General features: G+C 53.6%; 7 protein-coding genes and 1 non-coding gene across 8 annotated transcripts; 1 reads left to right on the plus strand and 7 right to left on the minus strand.

Moving 5' to 3' along the window:
• Positions 1–88: 88 nt before the first annotated feature.
• BO95DRAFT_350015 (uncharacterized protein) lies at positions 89–1,722 on the minus strand (the record flags this gene model as incomplete). The annotated part of the gene is made up of 2 exons (XM_025582022.1): positions 89–1,190; positions 1,253–1,722. The coding sequence occupies 2 exons, from the start codon at positions 1,720–1,722 to the stop codon at positions 89–91; spliced, it is 1,572 nt and encodes a 523-aa protein (XP_025447943.1).
• Positions 1,723–2,709: 987 nt separating this feature from the next.
• BO95DRAFT_t4 lies at positions 2,710–2,800 on the minus strand. The gene has a single exon. It is a non-coding gene; the product is annotated as a tRNA-Asp (tRNA).
• A 1,566-nt stretch (positions 2,801–4,366) lies between these two features.
• On the minus strand, positions 4,367–6,012 carry BO95DRAFT_469711 (putative short chain dehydrogenase). Its single transcript, XM_025589460.1, has 3 exons — positions 5,428–6,012; positions 5,035–5,373; positions 4,367–4,899 (listed from the first exon to the last, which is right to left on the minus strand). The coding sequence occupies exons 1-3, from the start codon at positions 5,647–5,649 to the stop codon at positions 4,588–4,590; spliced, it is 873 nt and encodes a 290-aa protein (XP_025447944.1). The 5' UTR covers positions 5,650–6,012; the 3' UTR covers positions 4,367–4,587.
• Positions 6,013–7,808: 1,796 nt separating this feature from the next.
• BO95DRAFT_437592 (phosphatidate phosphatase App1 family protein) lies at positions 7,809–9,710 on the minus strand. The gene is made up of 2 exons (XM_025585308.1): positions 8,580–9,710; positions 7,809–8,530 (listed from the first exon to the last, which is right to left on the minus strand). The coding sequence occupies exons 1-2, from the start codon at positions 9,630–9,632 to the stop codon at positions 7,922–7,924; spliced, it is 1,662 nt and encodes a 553-aa protein (XP_025447945.1). The 5' UTR covers positions 9,633–9,710; the 3' UTR covers positions 7,809–7,921.
• Positions 9,711–10,854: 1,144 nt separating this feature from the next.
• BO95DRAFT_469713 (putative MFS drug transporter) lies at positions 10,855–12,535 on the plus strand (the record flags this gene model as incomplete). Its single annotated transcript, XM_025589461.1, has 5 exons — positions 10,855–10,999; positions 11,024–11,795; positions 11,850–11,897; positions 11,975–12,107; positions 12,172–12,535. The coding sequence occupies exons 1-5, from the start codon at positions 10,994–10,996 to the stop codon at positions 12,533–12,535; spliced, it is 1,323 nt and encodes a 440-aa protein (XP_025447946.1). The 5' UTR covers positions 10,855–10,993.
• A 158-nt stretch (positions 12,536–12,693) lies between these two features.
• BO95DRAFT_458181 (C2H2-type zinc finger protein) lies at positions 12,694–14,479 on the minus strand (the record flags this gene model as incomplete). Its single annotated transcript, XM_025588530.1, has 2 exons — positions 12,694–13,123; positions 13,203–14,479. The coding sequence occupies 2 exons, from the start codon at positions 14,477–14,479 to the stop codon at positions 12,694–12,696; spliced, it is 1,707 nt and encodes a 568-aa protein (XP_025447947.1).
• A 248-nt stretch (positions 14,480–14,727) lies between these two features.
• On the minus strand, positions 14,728–16,180 carry BO95DRAFT_402434 (branched-chain amino acid aminotransferase II). Its single transcript, XM_025583887.1, has 2 exons — positions 15,025–16,180; positions 14,728–14,965 (listed from the first exon to the last, which is right to left on the minus strand). The coding sequence occupies exons 1-2, from the start codon at positions 15,991–15,993 to the stop codon at positions 14,780–14,782; spliced, it is 1,155 nt and encodes a 384-aa protein (XP_025447948.1). The 5' UTR covers positions 15,994–16,180; the 3' UTR covers positions 14,728–14,779.
• A 307-nt stretch (positions 16,181–16,487) lies between these two features.
• On the minus strand, positions 16,488–18,079 carry BO95DRAFT_2626 (acyl-CoA desaturase). The gene is made up of 3 exons (XM_025581519.1): positions 18,065–18,079; positions 17,606–17,958; positions 16,488–17,539 (listed from the first exon to the last, which is right to left on the minus strand). Exons 2-3 carry the CDS (start codon positions 17,829–17,831, stop codon positions 16,545–16,547), a joined length of 1,221 nt encoding a protein of 406 aa, XP_025447949.1. The 5' UTR covers positions 17,832–17,958; positions 18,065–18,079; the 3' UTR covers positions 16,488–16,544.
• Positions 18,080–18,096: the final 17 nt, after the last annotated feature.

The raw sequence follows: 18,096 nt of genomic DNA on the forward strand, positions 1-18,096 counted from the left end.
GGGGTGGAGCTGCCATCGGCCCGATATCTGCAGCCACTGTTTATCAGGACAGAGAGGGCTACATACACCTCTCTACACGCGAATCCCCTCACTCGTCCTCTGACCATTCCTCTTCCTCCCACTCCCACAACGCAGCCGACTCATCGTCGGGTTCATCAACGTCCTCGGCGTGCGGGATCAACTCGTCAATGCCCCTGATCTCTCGCAGCTTGGAACCTTCGCTCTCTTTCAAGGACAGTAAGCCATCGATATGCTCGTCGTGATCCTTGCGAAGACCTCTTTCGTAGCCCCGGATAAGCAGATACTCCAGATTAGGCGGCAGGTGATCGGCCAGCTTGAAGTCTGACGATCTGGCTGAGTCGACCCCTCTAGCCATGTATAGCAGAGTCTTGAGTCCCAGGCTCACATGGGTCAGGGAAGTGAAATTCCGCAACGAGCCCTTCTGGTCCCACAGCTCGTCCGGCGGCGCACCCGTCCAGCTATGATGCGCCTCTGACCGTCCGCCGTATGTATCAAAATCCGGCTCCGTGTCCTCATCGTCATCATTCCAGAACTCACTTATGTTGGCCTCGAAATCCACATCAAGAACCTCTAATGTCTCCCTGTGCAAGAGAAGCGTCTGGAGGAAAGTCTTGGGGTTCTGCATCGAGCTGCTTCCGTCCGAGGAGGCCCTTCCTCCCAGGGAAAACTGAAGCTCCCTGAGACTTTTGCACGCACTGATCACCGACGCGAGATACATCGTGTCGACGGCCGAATGGTTGATGCGGACCCGGCTGATGTTGGACGAATTCGGCTCGAGCCCGGGCTTGCCATTCTCGTCCGTGCACAGGGCATCAGTGCCGACGATCTCGATGGCCGGAAGCCGGTCGACGAGGGCGAACATCCCGAGGAAGTCCATGCTTGTGTAGAAGCGCTCGTCGTCCATCCACCCGCGGCCCGCATTGATGAAGTAGACGTGGCGCAGCCGGCGCAGGAATGGCGTCGCGTCCCCCTCGCCGTTCGCCCGGCGCAGGATGTAGTCCAGCGGAAACGCCACGCGGTTCTGGTTCGCGAACCGCCCTTCCGTGTGATAGAACCCCGTGTAATTGAAGAAGGGCTGCACGAGCGCCATGGACTCCAGGTCCGGGGCCACCGAGACGAGCAGCGCCGCCACCGCCTGAACCGCAAAGATCCCGTGCATACCTCGATACCTGGACCCATCGTCAGCCCCAATTTATTCTTGCTTGCTTGCGGAGAAGACCAGGAAACTCACGTATAATTCCACTTCCCCTTCGCCCGCTGCTCGGACGACTGCATCAGCATGTTCATGACCTGCGCCGCCAGTTTCGCTCTGTGTTCGTCTGCATTGCTCTCGTCCACCCCAATCGCCCGCCGCACCGCCGCCCACAGCAGCCCCATCATCCCGGTTTCCTGCTGCAGCTCCGCCTCCCGCTCCCCGAGCTGCTCCTCGTACGGCACGTGCGCCTCCACCGCCCCCTGGTACTCAATGTGGCGCACGTACCGGCCCAGACTCGGCCGCCGGAGGATCGCCAGTAGGAGATCGAACGCGCGGTCGAGGTTCTTGCCCGGCTGCACGCGGACGCGCCGGAACTTCTTGCGGGTGGGGAGGTCGCAGAGGCGGTGGAAGGTGCGGCAGGTTAGAGCGAGGGCGCGGCAGTCATGGTGGAGGTGGGAGAGAATGTGCAGGTGGACCTCGTTGGGGAGGTGGAGGAGGGAGGGCATTCTGGCCTTCCAATGGAAGATTGTAGTTGGATGGTAGATGGATCACGGCGTGGAAAATCTAGAGACTGCTACGTATGGAGAGATGCGGGCTCCATATATGTAGAGGATTGTGATAGCTAGTGTACCGACGGAGTAAGTCTAGAGTCTATTAACTTCCCAGGCAGCGCAGTGTTGCCTGGTTCGGTTGGGGGGTGTTGTCTTTGCCAAGACGATAGCAAGAAGTGGAGAAAATCTAGCGGGATCTGGACCGCGAAGCGTGGGTGGGATTGGTGGGTTCCTGATATGATTCAATTGAATCCACAAAGTTGAGCTGCTTTAGACCCTGGGTCGTGAACAAATAGTCAAAATCTAGGTAAGTATCAAAAGTCTCTGAAGGATCCGGTTATCCTTCTGCGCATCTATGTTAGTCTGCTTACTAAAGCTACATCTGACGAAGCAGATAGAGCTGTATTATTCAAATCATACTCCCCGCATTAACCAATCATTCCAAATCCCCAGGGAAAGTCAAAGTACATCAGAATTCAAGCTGCAGGTTTAGGGTTGTGAGTGCAGCATGGTGCATTACTGATGGCATTCATGTTGAGCGGAGGTATTGTGCAGGTCATTGCTATGCAGCACATGTTCGGCACGTCTGAGTGTCTCCGTTTATTCTCAATTATCCTCGGACCTATAGAGACGAAGTACAGCTGTCGTCCGGGTGTGGCTTACATACTTAGCGACCTAACCATACACTTTCTATTATCATTGAAATTCGAAGTTGGGAGTCTCACAGCATCTTTGGCAGTCCGTTGTACGCAAGCGGAGCAGCCGAAGGTCAACCCTGCTGCTGCCGCTGCTGCTGCTGCTCCAATCCAGAACGTAGTTCATCGCATGTAGACGCCTGCTCTGCACATTCGAATTACACCCCACCCCCCAATTCAAGACGCAGCAAGACACTCTTCCCACAGCAGGTACCCCGAGCCACGGGGGAAAAATAAAAAAAGAAATCTCCCCGACTGGGAGTCGAACCCAGGTCTCCCGCGCTTGTTCTCGGGCTGAGATTGACAAGCGGAAATCATGACCGTTAGACCATCGAGGATTGTTGATGTCATTTGCTCCGCTTTTTGTTCTGAGTCAGTGATTATGACAGCGGATTAGACAGCTCCTTGCATCCACTGATCCGTTGAATATGATAACTTTTTACTGGGGTTGGAGGGTATCCCAGCATCTGGATCTTCCTGGCATGGTAGCTCCCGTCTGGGGCTTTCCCGAGAGTAAGAGTCCGCGCATTTATGCTTATTGCCAGAAGTTTCGTGGATGATTTGATGTAGACTCGGGTTCGAGGCGAAGGCTGCACAACTACTGGTGATTCGCAGGCCCGCCCTCTTCTATACCGGTACAGTACATTGTATATTGTACCTACAACACCCTGTGAATCTACGACTGGGTAATCATGGGGTGATAACCTTGATTAATTCCCAACGCAGACTCGATCGCATCACCTGAGCCCTAACCATCACACACACTGGAAATCAAGTTACTACTTACCATACGCACCCGACCAGAGAGCTATACCTGATGTCCGGGGTCCCATATCAACAACACAAAAAGGATTCAAGTTGGATTGCAAGACCGACCCCAACCAGCCACAGCCCCATGCTAGTGTCCTTCCTCGCTCCACGGATTTCCACCTAGTCGGTCAGACCCGCAGGTGATCCCCACGAGCAAGCACGCGTAGACCGAAAGATATATAAATACCACACCCACGTGAGGACCTTATTGTATGTACAGCAGCGTGCATAATGGAAGGAGTTGGACATACCACCCACCACCAATCCGGCTCCTTTCCACTAACGGCTATGCTCGGAACATTCGATCTGGGGTTGATGCATTCGTGCATACACAGGGCTAGACAATAACCCCCCATCGGGTAAATCCGTGTTTGGGAAGTGGTCGAAGCCACGAACACGAACGAGGGTGGCTTTAACCGGAGAGAACACTTCTAGTATCTGTGGGTGACGCTGGGTACAGTGCTAACAGTATATACTCGAATGGGCTTAGCGGGCAGTGTTGCGCCGGTAATCACCGATTGGGATCCACTTGGTGTCTGGTCACACTGCACTGAACCAACTGACTAGCTCGCATTCTACTATATTTCGAATAACCCAACTGACCACTGTGTTCCCCAAAATCGAACATATTCTGGAAGGGTCGGCCTACACTAGGTACTTATAGACTATACTAAATATCTTACCGGTTATAGGTGATCCTCCGTGACGTCGATGACACGGGGCTGATGTCATCCTCCCTGACTGGAAGATAACCCAAAATCCAACCCGTGAGGAGGGATAACGGGGTAGGGGGCAAAAGTGATGTGTAGGCTGAGTGCGGGTGCGGGGCACAGAGTTTATTTCCCCAGATGGAGGGGGAACCACTCTTCTCCCATCTGGTTTGCAGTGGTTGGCTTGGCCGGTTATCTACCAGGTCGGGTACTAGAGAATCTGGCAGATGATGTGCCAATGGATAAGGTGGGTGGGTCATGTGCACCGGCATCCAGGCTGACATGCCAGATCGGACGCTAAGTGGGTGGGTTGATCTACAGTACAAGTAGTATGTACTCGTAGAAAGAGATTCATTAGATTATGGTCAGACCACTATGTACATATGTGGTCATGCTAGATACATCCCTGCAATGATCTAAAGTTGAATAACCCAGACACCAGTGACGCTGAACAGGAAAATGAGAGATTTTTAGTCCCCCCCTTTTAGATGTTGTGCGTCATTGTAAACAATTATCCCCATCAATCAACGCTTCGCTCTTACAGATGGACGCCATGCGACACAGCAACACGAAACATATAGAAAACAGGCACCAAGAACAGACATTTACCACGCAGCGTGACCGCCGTCGATGCGCAGATCGCTGCCCGTCATGAAGCTGCTGGCGTCGCTGAGGAGGAAGACCGCCGCGCCCCGGTATTCGTTGGGCGTGGACAGTCGGCCCAGCATGTTGTGCTTCGGCCACTCCTCACGACGCTCGGGGAATTGCACAAACAGCTGCTCCACCATCGCCGTCACGATATATCCTGGGGAAATCGTGTTGACCCGGATGTTGTACTGCCCCCACTCCATGGCGAGATTGCGACCCAGCTGGATCACAGCCGCCTTGCTGGCATTGTACGCGGGACAGATGAGACCCTTTCCAGAACAGTCAGCGTGGGATCGTACGTGATGTCAAGATGACACGGGGGGGAGACTGGGTGGCGCGGTCTTCCCCACCCACAGAAGAAAAAAGCGGGGAAACTGGAGAAGTCACGTCGAACAGGCACATACCCGATTGGCGATTGTACCACTCATACTGGCAATTAGCGCAATGCTGCCGCCGTTCCCAAAGCGAATCATCTGCTTCGCGACGGCCTGCGCGGTCATGAACACCCCTGTAACGTTCACCTCGAACATCCGGTTCGAGTCCTCGGCCGTGTACTCCAATGCAGAGGTCTCCTGCTGGATTCCCGCGGCGGCGACCAGCCCATCCATCCGACCCTCCGTGCTGGCGATGGCCTCGATGGCGGTGTTTAGCAGCTCCGTGTCGCGCACGTCAATGCGACGGTAGTGTAACTCTGTTCCCAGTTCCTCTTGCGCGCGTTTCTGGATGATGGCGAACTCGGGGGACTGGAGGATCTCAGGTCAGATTGACAGCTGGTTGTTTTCGTAGTGCAAACTCACGGGTTCCTCAAGACGGTCAAGCGCATACACCTTGGCCCCGGCTTCGAGCAGAGCTTCGGCCTGCGTCAACCCCAATCCGCGGGCGGCTCCGGAGACACAGACCACCTTCCCAGCCAGACTGAACTCGGGCATCCGCGACTTGGAGCCGAGAGCTGGGCCATCTTGCACCGGAACAGGGACCGGAGCGGGAGCGACATCGGTGGTCTCAAGGGACAGGGACATTGTGTAGTGTACGTGAACTGTCTGGGAGAGGGAGAGACAGGAATAACTTTGTAGAGGCGTCGTAGTTTGCTGAAAGCTCGGGTGATTCACGCAGACGACAAGGTTGATGGGTTGGGGACTGGAAGGTGATGGGCGCCGACGCTTCTTAAATAATTCACACAATGACTCCAGGAGTTGCCTCAATAGGAAAGCAGGACAATACCCGGGCCTAGTAGTCCTGGCAATGGGGGAGGGGGAAGGAAGTCATGAGGACAAAGCAGAATCCGGAGAAATAGTAATGGCAGCGAGGGGAGCTGTGGCCCGCGGTCCAGACCCGGGGAATGCAATGCGTGATCGGATTTGGGCCCAGTCCAGCAGTCGTGGCAAGTGTGAAGCATGGCAGCCATTTCCGATCTGTGAGATGAAGCACTACCGTACACGAGACAGAGGTACCATTCCAGGTTCCATTCTACAGGAACTATAATTCACATAGTAACTTAGTACGAACAGGGGGCCGCAGGATACAAGACTGACGGGTTGATTGATAAGAACAGCTAGTCAATGCCCACATAGATGGTGTTGAATCATGATGAAGTAACGAACTTGCCGCCAGACTCTTGTTTCTTCTCTTGGAGGTGGCCATACTCTCCGCGTAGCCTCCGCCAAGCCAAAGTCACCATTCCAAAAAGCAGCAGCTCAACCGGATAGGGATGACGACTTTGGTACAATATCCATAAGATAGTCCCAGTTACCCCAAGAGCAAGTCCCAGACAAGTGTACAAAGTAGAGCTGTACAACACAGTGGACATCTCGGGTTACCGAATCAGGAAACCCGGAGGAGGAGGCAAGGCCGGGCTATACGGAAAGGAAACACCCTTGGAATGGTCACGAGGGTAGGTAAGTACTGGGGCTGGGCGGTTCTGGAAGCTCGAATTCAATCAGTTTCGAAGGTTCTGTCGGCGTCTGGCATGGCATGGCTATTTCGGGCGAATATCTTCCTGCCAGCTGGTCACGGGGTTCCTTCTCCAGATCCCTTCCAGCCAATTTTTCCTGTATTTCACCCTTGTAAAGTTGATTTTGCCTGTAGTATGAGTAGGAGTCCACATTCCACGGCAGCCAAGCCCTTATTGACATACACATGAGATCCTGTACTGTACCTGGGACCTGGGGACTGGACTGGACCTGGATTGTTTGGCTGCAGCGGACTGTAGCCCAATGGCGGCTCGGTGTGCCTGGGCTAATTGATATAAATAACGAAGTGGTGTACTATATCATCCTCCCCAGAGTATTCGAATTGAACCCTCATCCAAATCCACAGTATACACAGTATATATCTCACACCCCCAAGAACAAAACAGGAAGAAGATAGTGCGTAGATCCGAATCGGCCAGCCGAATAAAGCGGAACCCCCAACCATGGGGCGTGCGCAGGTGACCCAGACCCAGCCCGGGGACCCGCTTTCCCCAGACTATTTAACAGAACGCATAACGCGGCGGGGAGGGGGGAGTGGATGAGCTTTGTTGCTTTCAAATCATCAAAAAAAATAAGCTATCATACTTGTTAACTGACTTGCTACTCAGCTACATCCCTCTCTTTCCCATCTGGGGAACCCGGGCCCAGCATAATCCCCCCTCGGAACCCTCGGACCTAATCTTGATTCATCAATTGCAGCTACTGTAGCGATACTGTAGCAGCCCCCATCTTCCTTCGCTGGCTCTAATTCCCGGACTGTCGCTCTCAATACCGTACATACGTACCTGATCCCGTGAACAGAAAAAAAAATTATTCTCACCGTTGGAGTTTGCGAAATCCTCCCCAGGTTCTAGACAGGCCCGCCGAGAATAGCAACAGGTGGTCCGTGCCCTGCAGCCGGCGAAGACCCCCCTGGCCAGATGTACGGTACGGGCAGTACGTGTGACCAGGAAGGAGATTACTCACTCCAGGCTCAATTCTAAGGTGCAGGGAAGAAGCGGGATCTCGTCTTTCCATCCCCGGGATCCATTTAGAAGCTCCTCTACCATCTCCCTATCGTACAGTGCGAGAAGGTGACGTGTTTCCCACTAGGACTGCCAACGCACAATAGCAATGTCAATGCAGGTGTATTGTCTGGTGCTATAACAGCGCAACGGAAGGGACAGCAGGAACTGACGCGGATACCTCGCCTTAAGAATGCGACTCTTTCTTTCCAGGGACTGGAGGTAAGTAAAGACTCGAAGTAAAATCTATCCCAATTCATTATATGAGGTGTATGAAATGTACAGGACATTATAACATGATTCGTATCGACATGACTCTACAAGAACATGAATGTGGCTGTGAACATCGCCGCGACCAAGGCCAGCAGGCTCTGCGCACCAGCGGCCCCCCTCGTCGAGAGTCCGCTAGCTGCATTTTCTTCGGTGCCGTTCGCGGACCCATTGACCGAGGTAGGGTCATTCCCAAGCCCAAAGGGCAGTCCCTGGTAGCTGAAGGTCAGGTTCTGGGCAATGGACTGGTTGTAGCATTGGCCATTCGCGACATCCAGGTTGGTGAGGTCGTTCGGATGCAGGAAGAACATGTACTGCGATTGGTTCAGGTTCTTGAACCCGGACGTGTCGTACGGGAACTTATCGCCCGAGTCGGTGGCGGAGGTGTTGCGGAGCCAGATACATTGAACTTGTCCGGGGAAATCGGTCACCATCTCGGGGTAGTCCCGCATGACATCGCTGTTGCTGGTATCCGCGATCAGGATGAACTTGCGCTCGGGGAAGGTTTCGAAGACCTTCTTCAGCAGGAACTTGCGGATCGAAAGGGTGGCCGAGACGTCGCTGAAATTAAGGGGACGTGTGTCGAAGGAGCCGCCAGGGTAATGGGTGTAAATGAACTGCATGTAGTTTCTGGTCACTTGCTCGGGGGTGGTAGTCTGCGGCGATTAGTATCCAAGCTGTGCAGATAATAAAGACCGAACTTACCAGGTAGTGGAAGTGCATGTCCGGGATGTTAATGGACCAGTTACGGTACAGGTCGGGCATGTTCTCCCACGGCGTGAAAGGACGCGCGAACGAGTTGAGCAAGCCTTGTTCCGGTTCATAGATCTTGGTGACCCGGAGGATGTCGTCAATGTCCGACACGATGGTAAGACCCTTGGGTGGCACCAGGTAGGCGGTACTGTTCCCGATCGATGCGCCCTTCACGTAAGTGTTGAGTCTCTGGATTGCCGAGGTTTCATTCCCCGCGGTCAGGCCGTTGCTGTCAATCGGCACGAAGACATCGAAATCGCCCTCGACGGTGGTGTTGTAAGGAAGAGTCAAGTCTTGCGTACCGCCGGTGGCGTTGGATGCGCCGCCGCCCCCGGGCTCTCCGCTGGCTCCCTGACTCGGTGCCGGCTCGAGGTGGATGGTGTTCACGGCAACGTGCGGCTGCTGAACCACCAGAATCTCGGCTGTCAAATTGCGTGCTTGGGCCTGCTGGGACTCCGGCAGATCCTCAATACTTGTGTTCCCGAGAAAGACATTGGCCAGCTTGTTCAGGTCGGAGACGGAGGTATTTGGCTGCTTGTAAACGTTCCCGTGGAAGCGGACGTTCCAGCCGGAGCTGGTCCAATTGGCGTAGGGGTCGATGTTCAAGACATTGGTGGGAAGTGCTGCCAATTGAGCACTGTTCAGGCCGAGAGAGCTCACGACAGCATCTCCCGTGGGGAACCCCTGGAAGAAGTTGGGCACCCCTGACGCAACCCACGAGGGGAGGTCCGACCCAAGCCCTGAGAGGACACTGTTGATGTCCGAATCAACATCACTCAAGATATTCCGACGTGCGACCGGTTCGACTGGAGAAGGGTTGTACTCGACGGGTGAAGGGGTGATGACCGGGTCTGGCGGGGCGGCAGCGGCACTGTTGTCGATGTTGTTGTTGTTGTTGTTGTTGTTGTTGGTGCTGGGGAAAGCCGTTGGAGCGGGGATAGCGGAGGCAATTGAGAGAAGAGTGGCCTGCACAAGAGCCTGACACGCAATGATCGACACCCTCATCGTTCCAAGCACCCAGTAGTCGTTCAGCCGGAAATTCTTAAAGGCCTGAGATGGACAGAAAAAGGGGAATGATCGAGGGGCGACAAGCTGGAGAATTAAAGGCGATCAACTCATGGATGGGAAAGAGTGACAGGTGACGTCACAGCATCGGGGATCGGGAGCTCCACCGCCACCGACCGGTTCATTGGATGGCTTGGCTCCACGCAGGTCCCTTTCAATGCAGGGTCCCTGGATTTTTCCCAACTGTCGCTTCGCTCACTGGCGTCATTTTCATTTACTTTCAGGTTGTTGGCACTCAATGTGAAATACTCATACGCCAGATGGTGCGGTGACACGTCGTTGCACGTGTCACTATCACTACGTCATAGGACTATGCTTACAGCGTTGACCAGCACATTACTGTCTAAAAGTCCAGGTTCTAACTTAAGTACCTCTCCTTCAGTACTCTTATAATATCCAAGTATAGTAGCCAAAAAATCTAAGGGTTTTGGTAATCTTCCGCTCGGGACTTGCAATAACACCAGTTCGTCAATAACATCAAGGATTCCAGAGATTATCAGCAAGAAATCTGAGATCTTACCGTCTCTTCATTAGGAGGATAGTACATTACACATCTACTGTTCAATTACTCTCTATTTACGGGAGAGTAGGTCACATAGCCATATTAGCCGGCGAATGCGTACTATTACATGAATTCAACACCAACTCAGGGCATAGAGCAAGACTTCCTCCATATGAAACGTACCTACTGTATGTACACTGGGTAGCAAAGCACAAATCATCTTCTTCGAATCTTCGAAGTCACTCAGTAAGCAATCCTCTCCCGTCCGACAACTCGCATTACCTCCTTAATCGTTAGGGCGGGCACGCGTAGCGGATCACAAACGTTGGACGGAGTAGGCGGCATCGGCCCCGGCATCTAAATGGCCACTTCCTCGAAAAGAAGCGGCAGGAAAGTAATCAATTGTATTGACTAGATAGATACTGGCAGTCTGGAGTGGAACACTATAGTACACTCACTGCCACTGGCCCACTCCCGGCGGAATCACTGAAACTATACTCATCTTCCGTAGGGCGTGAAACACGCTATGCAGTATCCATATAAATTACTGGTAGGTACTAGTTATATCCTAATCAGGTATTTTGCGCTGTCCGTAGAAGAAGGACTTCTCTTACAAGAACTACGGTAAAGCAGCTGAGGCATCATCGCAGCCCTTTGTCAGACTGTCAGACGCCGTGATGCTCTCGCAGGTAATTGAGATTGCAGAGGCCGAAATACCATCAGGGCAAGTGTGGCCTGTGAGGAGGGCTGGGGACTTTAGTGAAGTAAGATTTCACAAACACCCTCAGTATTCAACCTCATGCGCGTCCTGACATGTCCATCTACACAGCTCCGAAAGACTCACATTGTCCTAGCAGGCACCATCTTCGCCTTCAATGGCTCTCTGGGTGCTTCACTTCCCTCGGGAGCCTCGCCGACAATAGCACAGGCATTTCAAGTATCTGAAAGCGATGCCCGCCTCGTGCTCCTGAATTCGCTGTACCTCGTCGGTTTCGTGGTCGGCCCGTTGTTCTTCGGGCCCCTGAGCGAATATCTCGGGTGCCGGCCCGTCCTCATCGCCACCTATCTAGCGTTCACCCTGTTCACTCTAGCGTGTGCACTATCACCGACGTTTGAATCGCTGCTAGCCTTCCGGTTTCTCTGTGGGCTCAACGCGTCGGTCCCCAACGCCGGTCTCAGCGGGCTGTACAGTGACATCTATGAAGATCCGGAACGACGCGACCGCGCCATGGCCATATTTATGTTCGTGGCGATGGCTGGCCCGATGGCGGGACCTTTGGTCTCCGGGTTTGCGGTTCTCCTCTCGTGGCGCTGGGTATTCTGGGTAGCGCTGATGGCTGCTGGGGCTGGTGTTCCAATTATCCTATTGCTGCCAGAGACATACCTCCCCGTGATTCTTCAGAAGAACGCGATGAAGGACTGCTCTCAAGGGGAGACCCGTCAACCTCACGGAGCACAAGCCTTTTCAGCCAGGAAGATCTTCAGTCGGCCGTTTCTCATGCTTGTGAGAAAGCTCATTGTTGCTTTCACATCCCTGTACCTTGCTGTCATGTATGGGATACTTTTCTTGTTCTTCCAGGCTTACCTTGTGGTCTTCCAAGGTACGTCAAGTCCCTAATCCTGCTTCTGTGATCCAAGCCACTCAACAATGGCAGGGCTGTATCGCCTTTCGACTAGTGATAATGGTTTGGCATTTATCCCTAGTATGTGTATCCCTTGACCCCTCTGCGCGCAGCACTTCGAATACGCAATGACTTGGTTTTCTTGACTCCGCCAATAGTGATTTTCGGTTCCCTTCTCGGCCTATGCCTTGTGCTTGTCTACTCCTCGATTCATACCAGAGCCATGGCAGCAAACAAATCCTGGGCTTTGGTCGACCGTCGTCTGCCACTTGCATGTGTCGGGGCTGTTTCGTATATGCATGAACCTCAACCGATCACCTCCCCCGCTCACCTTGTCTTTGACTGGCCAACGCAGAGTTGTCATAGCGCTTTTCTGGCTCGGCTGGAGCTCCTATCGCAGAATCCACCCAGTTCTACCCATGATGGCCGGGATCTTCTTTGGTTTCGGCTATTATCTGGTCTTCGCCGCCATGTTGAACTACCTGACGGATGCTTATAAGGAAGCCTCGGCATCTGCGCAGGCGGCCGCGAGTGCAACTAGGGCCATAATGGCGGTGGTCCTGCCTTTCGCCGCGAACCCGATGTATAACCACCTGGGCATCCACTGGGCAAGCTCACTCCTGGGGTTTTTGGCTTTTGCCCTGGCAGGGATACCATTTGCCTTTATTCGGTATGGGTCGCTACTGAGGCAGAGCAGCGGCCTTGCGGTAGGAGAGTAATTGAATTAGACCATAATTCTGCATTGACGCAAGGAGTTGGATGGAGTTTCATATCGTTCAACTGACGATAATTGTGGTATAATCACCGGATCCAAGGAAGATATTCCCTATTCATACAGAAAACCATCGTTGCCCTGCTCTCGGCGAAACTTGGCCAGTCATTCCGGAACATCCGCCAGTGTTTGGTCCCATTGGTCTTCAGAACCAAACATCATACGCCTCGCTTCTGACTGGAACATCTGGTCCGTGGGAACCACGCCACTGCTCATCATCCCTCGCGCATAATGACTCAGGTGGCGAGTAAGCACTTCAGTGTAACAATCCAACTGAGGCTCGGGGGCTGGCGGCAACTCCAGCCGCGGAGCTTCCGAGTCCGGAGGCATCTCAGGCTCGCCCAGTACGTTTCGGAAGCTGGCCCGGGAGAGCATCTGAGAAAGATGATCATTGACAGCACCGTTGGTGGCAGTGAAGGGAACGAAAGTCCGGGACTCAAAGTCGAGCAGATATGGAGGTACGCTATGTTTCACTTGAGCGGCGATCTCCGGCGGGAACTCATGGTCGCCTTTTCTACTGGGCCATGGTACAGCCCTGGCGGAAATGCATGGTTAAATGGTCAGCTCGATCGTCCCAGCTGGTCATTCGACTATCGCAGAATCCACAACGGGACGAGAAGTTTGTGGCCACATTCTTCCACCCGTCGGTGAGTGGCATGGTTTCAAGACGGTGGACAAGGCGCAGATGCTGGAACAGGTGGTCTTTTCGCCGGAACGTCCGCGTTTGTTGCTGACAGACTCCATGGTTATGCTGCTCGAGGTGAGTGGGGGAGGGATCCAGCTGGTTGCAATAGGCACAATGGGTGCGGCCTGTGGATGGCAGGATGACAGAACCACCGAACGGCGCGCACGACCAGTTCTCCAGGTCCAGATGAAGGGACTTCTCATGGCGCACCCAGTCATATTTGCTCTTGAATTTATCACAGCAAAACGTGCAGCAGAATATGCGAGAGTTGTTGGCCGAACTCCTCTTCTTTCTGCCCGTGCTGACCTGTTTCTTTTGGATCCCAGCAGTTGGCCTATCAGAGCCGGACTGGCTGCCATGGTATCGAACAGATACGCGAGATCGATTGGAGCGATAGGAGGACGCACTGGTGGCACTTTCGCCACTTACCGTTGAAGCTGCTCGGGAAGCTGCATGGCGAGGCGTTTGAAACAAGTCATCCAGGTGCGGGCCCAGCGCGGGCCCTCGGCTTATACCTGAATCCGTCGGTGCATTCTCGAGAGCATTCTGGATGGCCGATAAGCTGGCTGCTTCGGCTTCAGGCGGAGAATTCTTCCAGCGTTCTAGGGGATCGGCGGGGCCTGAAACAGGTGGTATGAAGGTTGCAGCTGTCCGTCGATCAATCTCCTGGATGCGATATCTGCTCCTTCGACGAGGAAGCCCTCGCCCCGCTGAGTGTACTGCGGTAGAGGGACTTGGGGTGTTTTCCCTGGTTCCAACTTCGCCAAGTAGGGATGGCCTTATAGATGATTGTGGACTATCATAACTCAATGGATCTTGTTGACCTGGTTGATCTGCAGAGGGCTGTAGGAAAGCGTAGTCCACCAAGCCAGCGTAGTCAATGTCTCCTGCATTGAGGCCGTCATGCTCGTTCGTGAGTGTCGCATCGAACGAGTTCTCATGCGCTGGTAGGCTCTCACTATCAAGTGGGAAAACGCTGGTATTGGCGTCCGTCTCAATGAACTGCCACCAGGAGTCTGATGAGTCAAGCCCCATTAACGTGTATGAATTGTCAAACTGGTCAGCGGAATCGAGTGCAGTATCATCTTGAGGTAGCTGAGTATCATCTCCAGTTGCGGGATCAACGCAGGGAAGATCGTAGCAGACTGAGTCTCGGCTGGCGGAATCCAGGAATTCCGAACCTATTGGGAGCCTGAAAGCAGCCATCTCACTACTGGCGCAGGCTTAGAAGGACATAAAAACTAAACATCACTTAATGGACGTTTGACGTGGGGTTCAGAGGGGTTTAGAGGGACGAGTGGCGGCAAAGAAAAAACATTTGGTGGGGACAGAGCGGATGATTCATCGCTGAGTGGACCTTCACGAGACTTGAGTTTGGTTTACTCGGGTCGATATGAGTAAGGTATTCTATCATCATGTAGTGGTCTCAGCTATAGGATTCTAAGCATATTTGTATCTGTCTACTACCTAATTTATTAAACTTTGAACTTCACAAGTGACCTCTACTTATTCGATATTCTCCCCCCTCTCAGCCACTACTCTTGCCCATTCATGCTCTACCCGCCCATACATCATATCCCCCAACCATCCCTTGAGCATGCCCGTAATTTCCCCCGGTGTTCCATCCGGCCCAGTTGGGATATGGATGTCTTCTTGACGGTGGTGAATCAACGAGATAGGAGTAATGAACCACTAACAGAATTATCAGAATGCCCCATCCATAGGTATGAAACACAGAGCAAAAGACTTACCGCGGTACCAGCAGCAAACGACTCCAAGAGACGGTTCTCCGCCGCCGCCTCCAGAAGATCCCCGATGGTGAACTTCCGCTCCGAGACCTCCACCTCGCCCTTCAGTCGCTCTCTCACCAATTCCAGGCAACTGCGGCGGGTGACCCCGTCCAGGATCAGCCGATCATCCAACGGGGCCGTGACAAGCTCCTTCTTCCCATCCTCCCGACGTTGCCAAACCACAAAGAAGTTGCTCCCGCCGGCCTCCGTGCAGGACCCGTCCGGCCCATACAGCCACAGGATCTGATGGTATCCCTGCCGGAAGGCCTCCTGGGTCGCCAGCACGGCCGGCCCATAGTTGGCGCCCACTTTCGCATATCCGAACCCGCCGACCCAGGAGCGCACCGTGTCGTCCGGATTGGTGAGCAGGCGTTTCCCGCCGGCCGGAGCGTCCAGGCGAGCCATGTAGCCGACAATGATGTAGAGGAGGGCCTCCGTCGGCCGCGCGACGCCGAGCTGTGAGTCCGTCCCGATGATGGTCGGGCGCACGTACAGAAAGGATCCCGTGCGGTCTCGGGGAAGCCACTTGGTCCCGTCGACGGAGAGTAATGTATAGATGAGTTTCTCGAGCTCGTCGGGGTCGAATTCGGGGAGGGAGATGCGCTGGGCGGACATCAGCAGGCGGCGGGTGTTGCGGTCGGTGCGGAACATCCGCAGTTTTCCGTCGTGGCCGCGGTAGGCCTTGAGGCCCTCGAAGCATTCGTAGGCGTAGTGCAGGCACGAGGCGCTGGGTTCAAGGCTCAGAGGGCCGTAGGGCTTCAGTTCCGGCGCGGACCAGCCGCTCTCGGCGTTCCAGGATGCAGTGATCATGTGGTCGGTGCATATTGTCTTGCGGGTGCTGCTCAGGGTTTGGGCGTCTGGGACCTCGCGTGGAGCGGCTGTGAAGGTGTAGGTCAGGCGAGAGGCGTCGAGCGGTTGTGAGGAACCCATGGCGGTGATGGTAATGGTGATGGTGATGGAAAAGGTTTTAAGCGGTGACTCGCAGCACAATGGCTCTTTCTGCTGCTCAGTCCCCTTTCAATGCATATATATACATGCTGGTCGTATCTCCACTGACATTCATCTTCACTGTCCATTAGTTAGTTATCAGTATGTCTCGAGTAAGGCGTGTCTGCACGCCCTGGGGGTGACATTGAAGCGGCACGCCCTGTGGGTCATCGGTGGCACGCCCTGTGGGTCCAGCTTGGCTACACTACCGAACACTGGTTCTGTCCAAAGCATCTATGGATCTCTGAGTAGAGGGCAACTCAATCTTATTTCTTGTACATGATCGTACACCGGCCCGAATAGGCGAGCTATTACCACCACACATGCATTTGAGGCAAGAGGCTCAGACGCATTCAATAAGGAAAGATAACAATATTTGAGCCAGCTGGGTGAACGTTGCGGTAGCAAAATTCTCCAGGTAATGAAAGGCTCTCAGGACTCCTGAAACTATTGGGCTCACCTGGTTTGTTCCAACTATGCCATCTGCTTGTTAATCATGATACCTCACGAGCAATGGCTACTCTCAAGGTAGCAAGCTTATTATGAGCCAGCCTGGAATGCAGGTGTACTCCTCCAGTAAACAATTCAGTGGCATCTTTACCGATGGCATCCTGGAGTAACTGACTGCCTCCAGGGTGGTCAGGCATAAAGCTCGAAACATCATGAACCACCCCATCGATAGCAATCAGTGTCCGCCTCCCGTCTCTGGCTTGCACCACTATGTAGTCCTTCCATGAGAGTCTTGGCAAGCCCTCCGTTGGAACGCCCCAGTCCGAGGGCGACGCTTGGTCCGTCTGCGCCTGTCGCAGACGGCACTTGTCCACATCATGTGTAGAAAAACGTTTCAGGTCGTATGCAAGACCCATCTGCTCCCATAACCAGATCACCCACTTAGTTGGATCCCACTGCCACCGGTCCGCTCCATTGCGGTAGTCCGTGGGAAATTCATGGTGGTAATTGTGGTATCCTTCTCCAAGCGTGATGATAGCCGTGACCAGGTGATCGCGGGGAGAGTTCCTGTCATTAAATGGTTGATCCCCCATCCAGTGGGCTAGGGAGTTCACGCAGAAAGTAGCCTGTTGAACTGCAAACATGCGGACGATACCGGCATTGACAAAGCCGCCTTTCCAATCGCCCCAGCCGAGGCCACAGACCGCGGTTGGGAACAAGAACACCATGGCCAGCAAGATGCCGCCGTAGTAGCGACGTTGCCACCGGACCACAAGGTCATTGTTAATATCAGACATGTCTATTCCGTGGTAGATCCTGGCGCCTCTCCTAAACAGGATCCATCCCATGTGGGAGTAAAGAAGACCCTTGTGGGCAGAGTATGGATCCTTGGCAGTGTCGGTGTATCGGTGATGCGTACGGTGACTGCGCACCCACCATTCGATCGGGCCCTGACCGGCACTGCTCCCTAATATGGCGAGGAATACTTTCAGTGGTGTGGTAGCACGGTAGGATGCATGGGCCCAGAGTCGATGATAACCTAGCATGTTTCACGCAGTCTCATTAATGGTGAATCAAGCAATGATGTGGAATGTGTGTTACCTACCGGCAGTGATGCTGAATCCCGAAAAATGGCCGAATACTACCGCAAAAATGAATGTCTTCGGGTGTAGAGGGATCCTCCAGACTTGGTACAGGCCATAGAGAGGAACGACCATTGTAAAAATGATTCCCCACCAGTCTAGACGTTGGTACCAGTTTCGTCTAGTCATCGGCTCTCTAGTGACATGTTCTTTCTGATCGTCATCAGGGAATGTGTTGATTTCTTCCATAATTCCTACTGCAATAATTGCGACAGAGGACAAATTCAAAAGTTGATGGTCATCGAGGAACAGGAAGAAATGCTTTCGATCATGCTCTGAGAGCTGTCACTCATCGTCCTCAAAATTGGCTGAAGCTCTGCAATAAAAACAATCTATCAGCTCCGAGGATTGATTACTGCTCAAAATCACCACCCTGTTCTGACCTGATGTGGCACAGCCGCTGGAGGAGTTATTTCACGGACTTTGCTCTTGTTTGTACCGCCTCGACACAGCA

This window comes from Aspergillus brunneoviolaceus (assembly GCF_003184695.1).
Source record: "Aspergillus brunneoviolaceus CBS 621.78 unplaced genomic scaffold BO95scaffold_1, whole genome shotgun sequence".
NCBI lineage: Eukaryota > Fungi > Ascomycota > Eurotiomycetes > Eurotiales > Aspergillaceae > Aspergillus > Aspergillus brunneoviolaceus.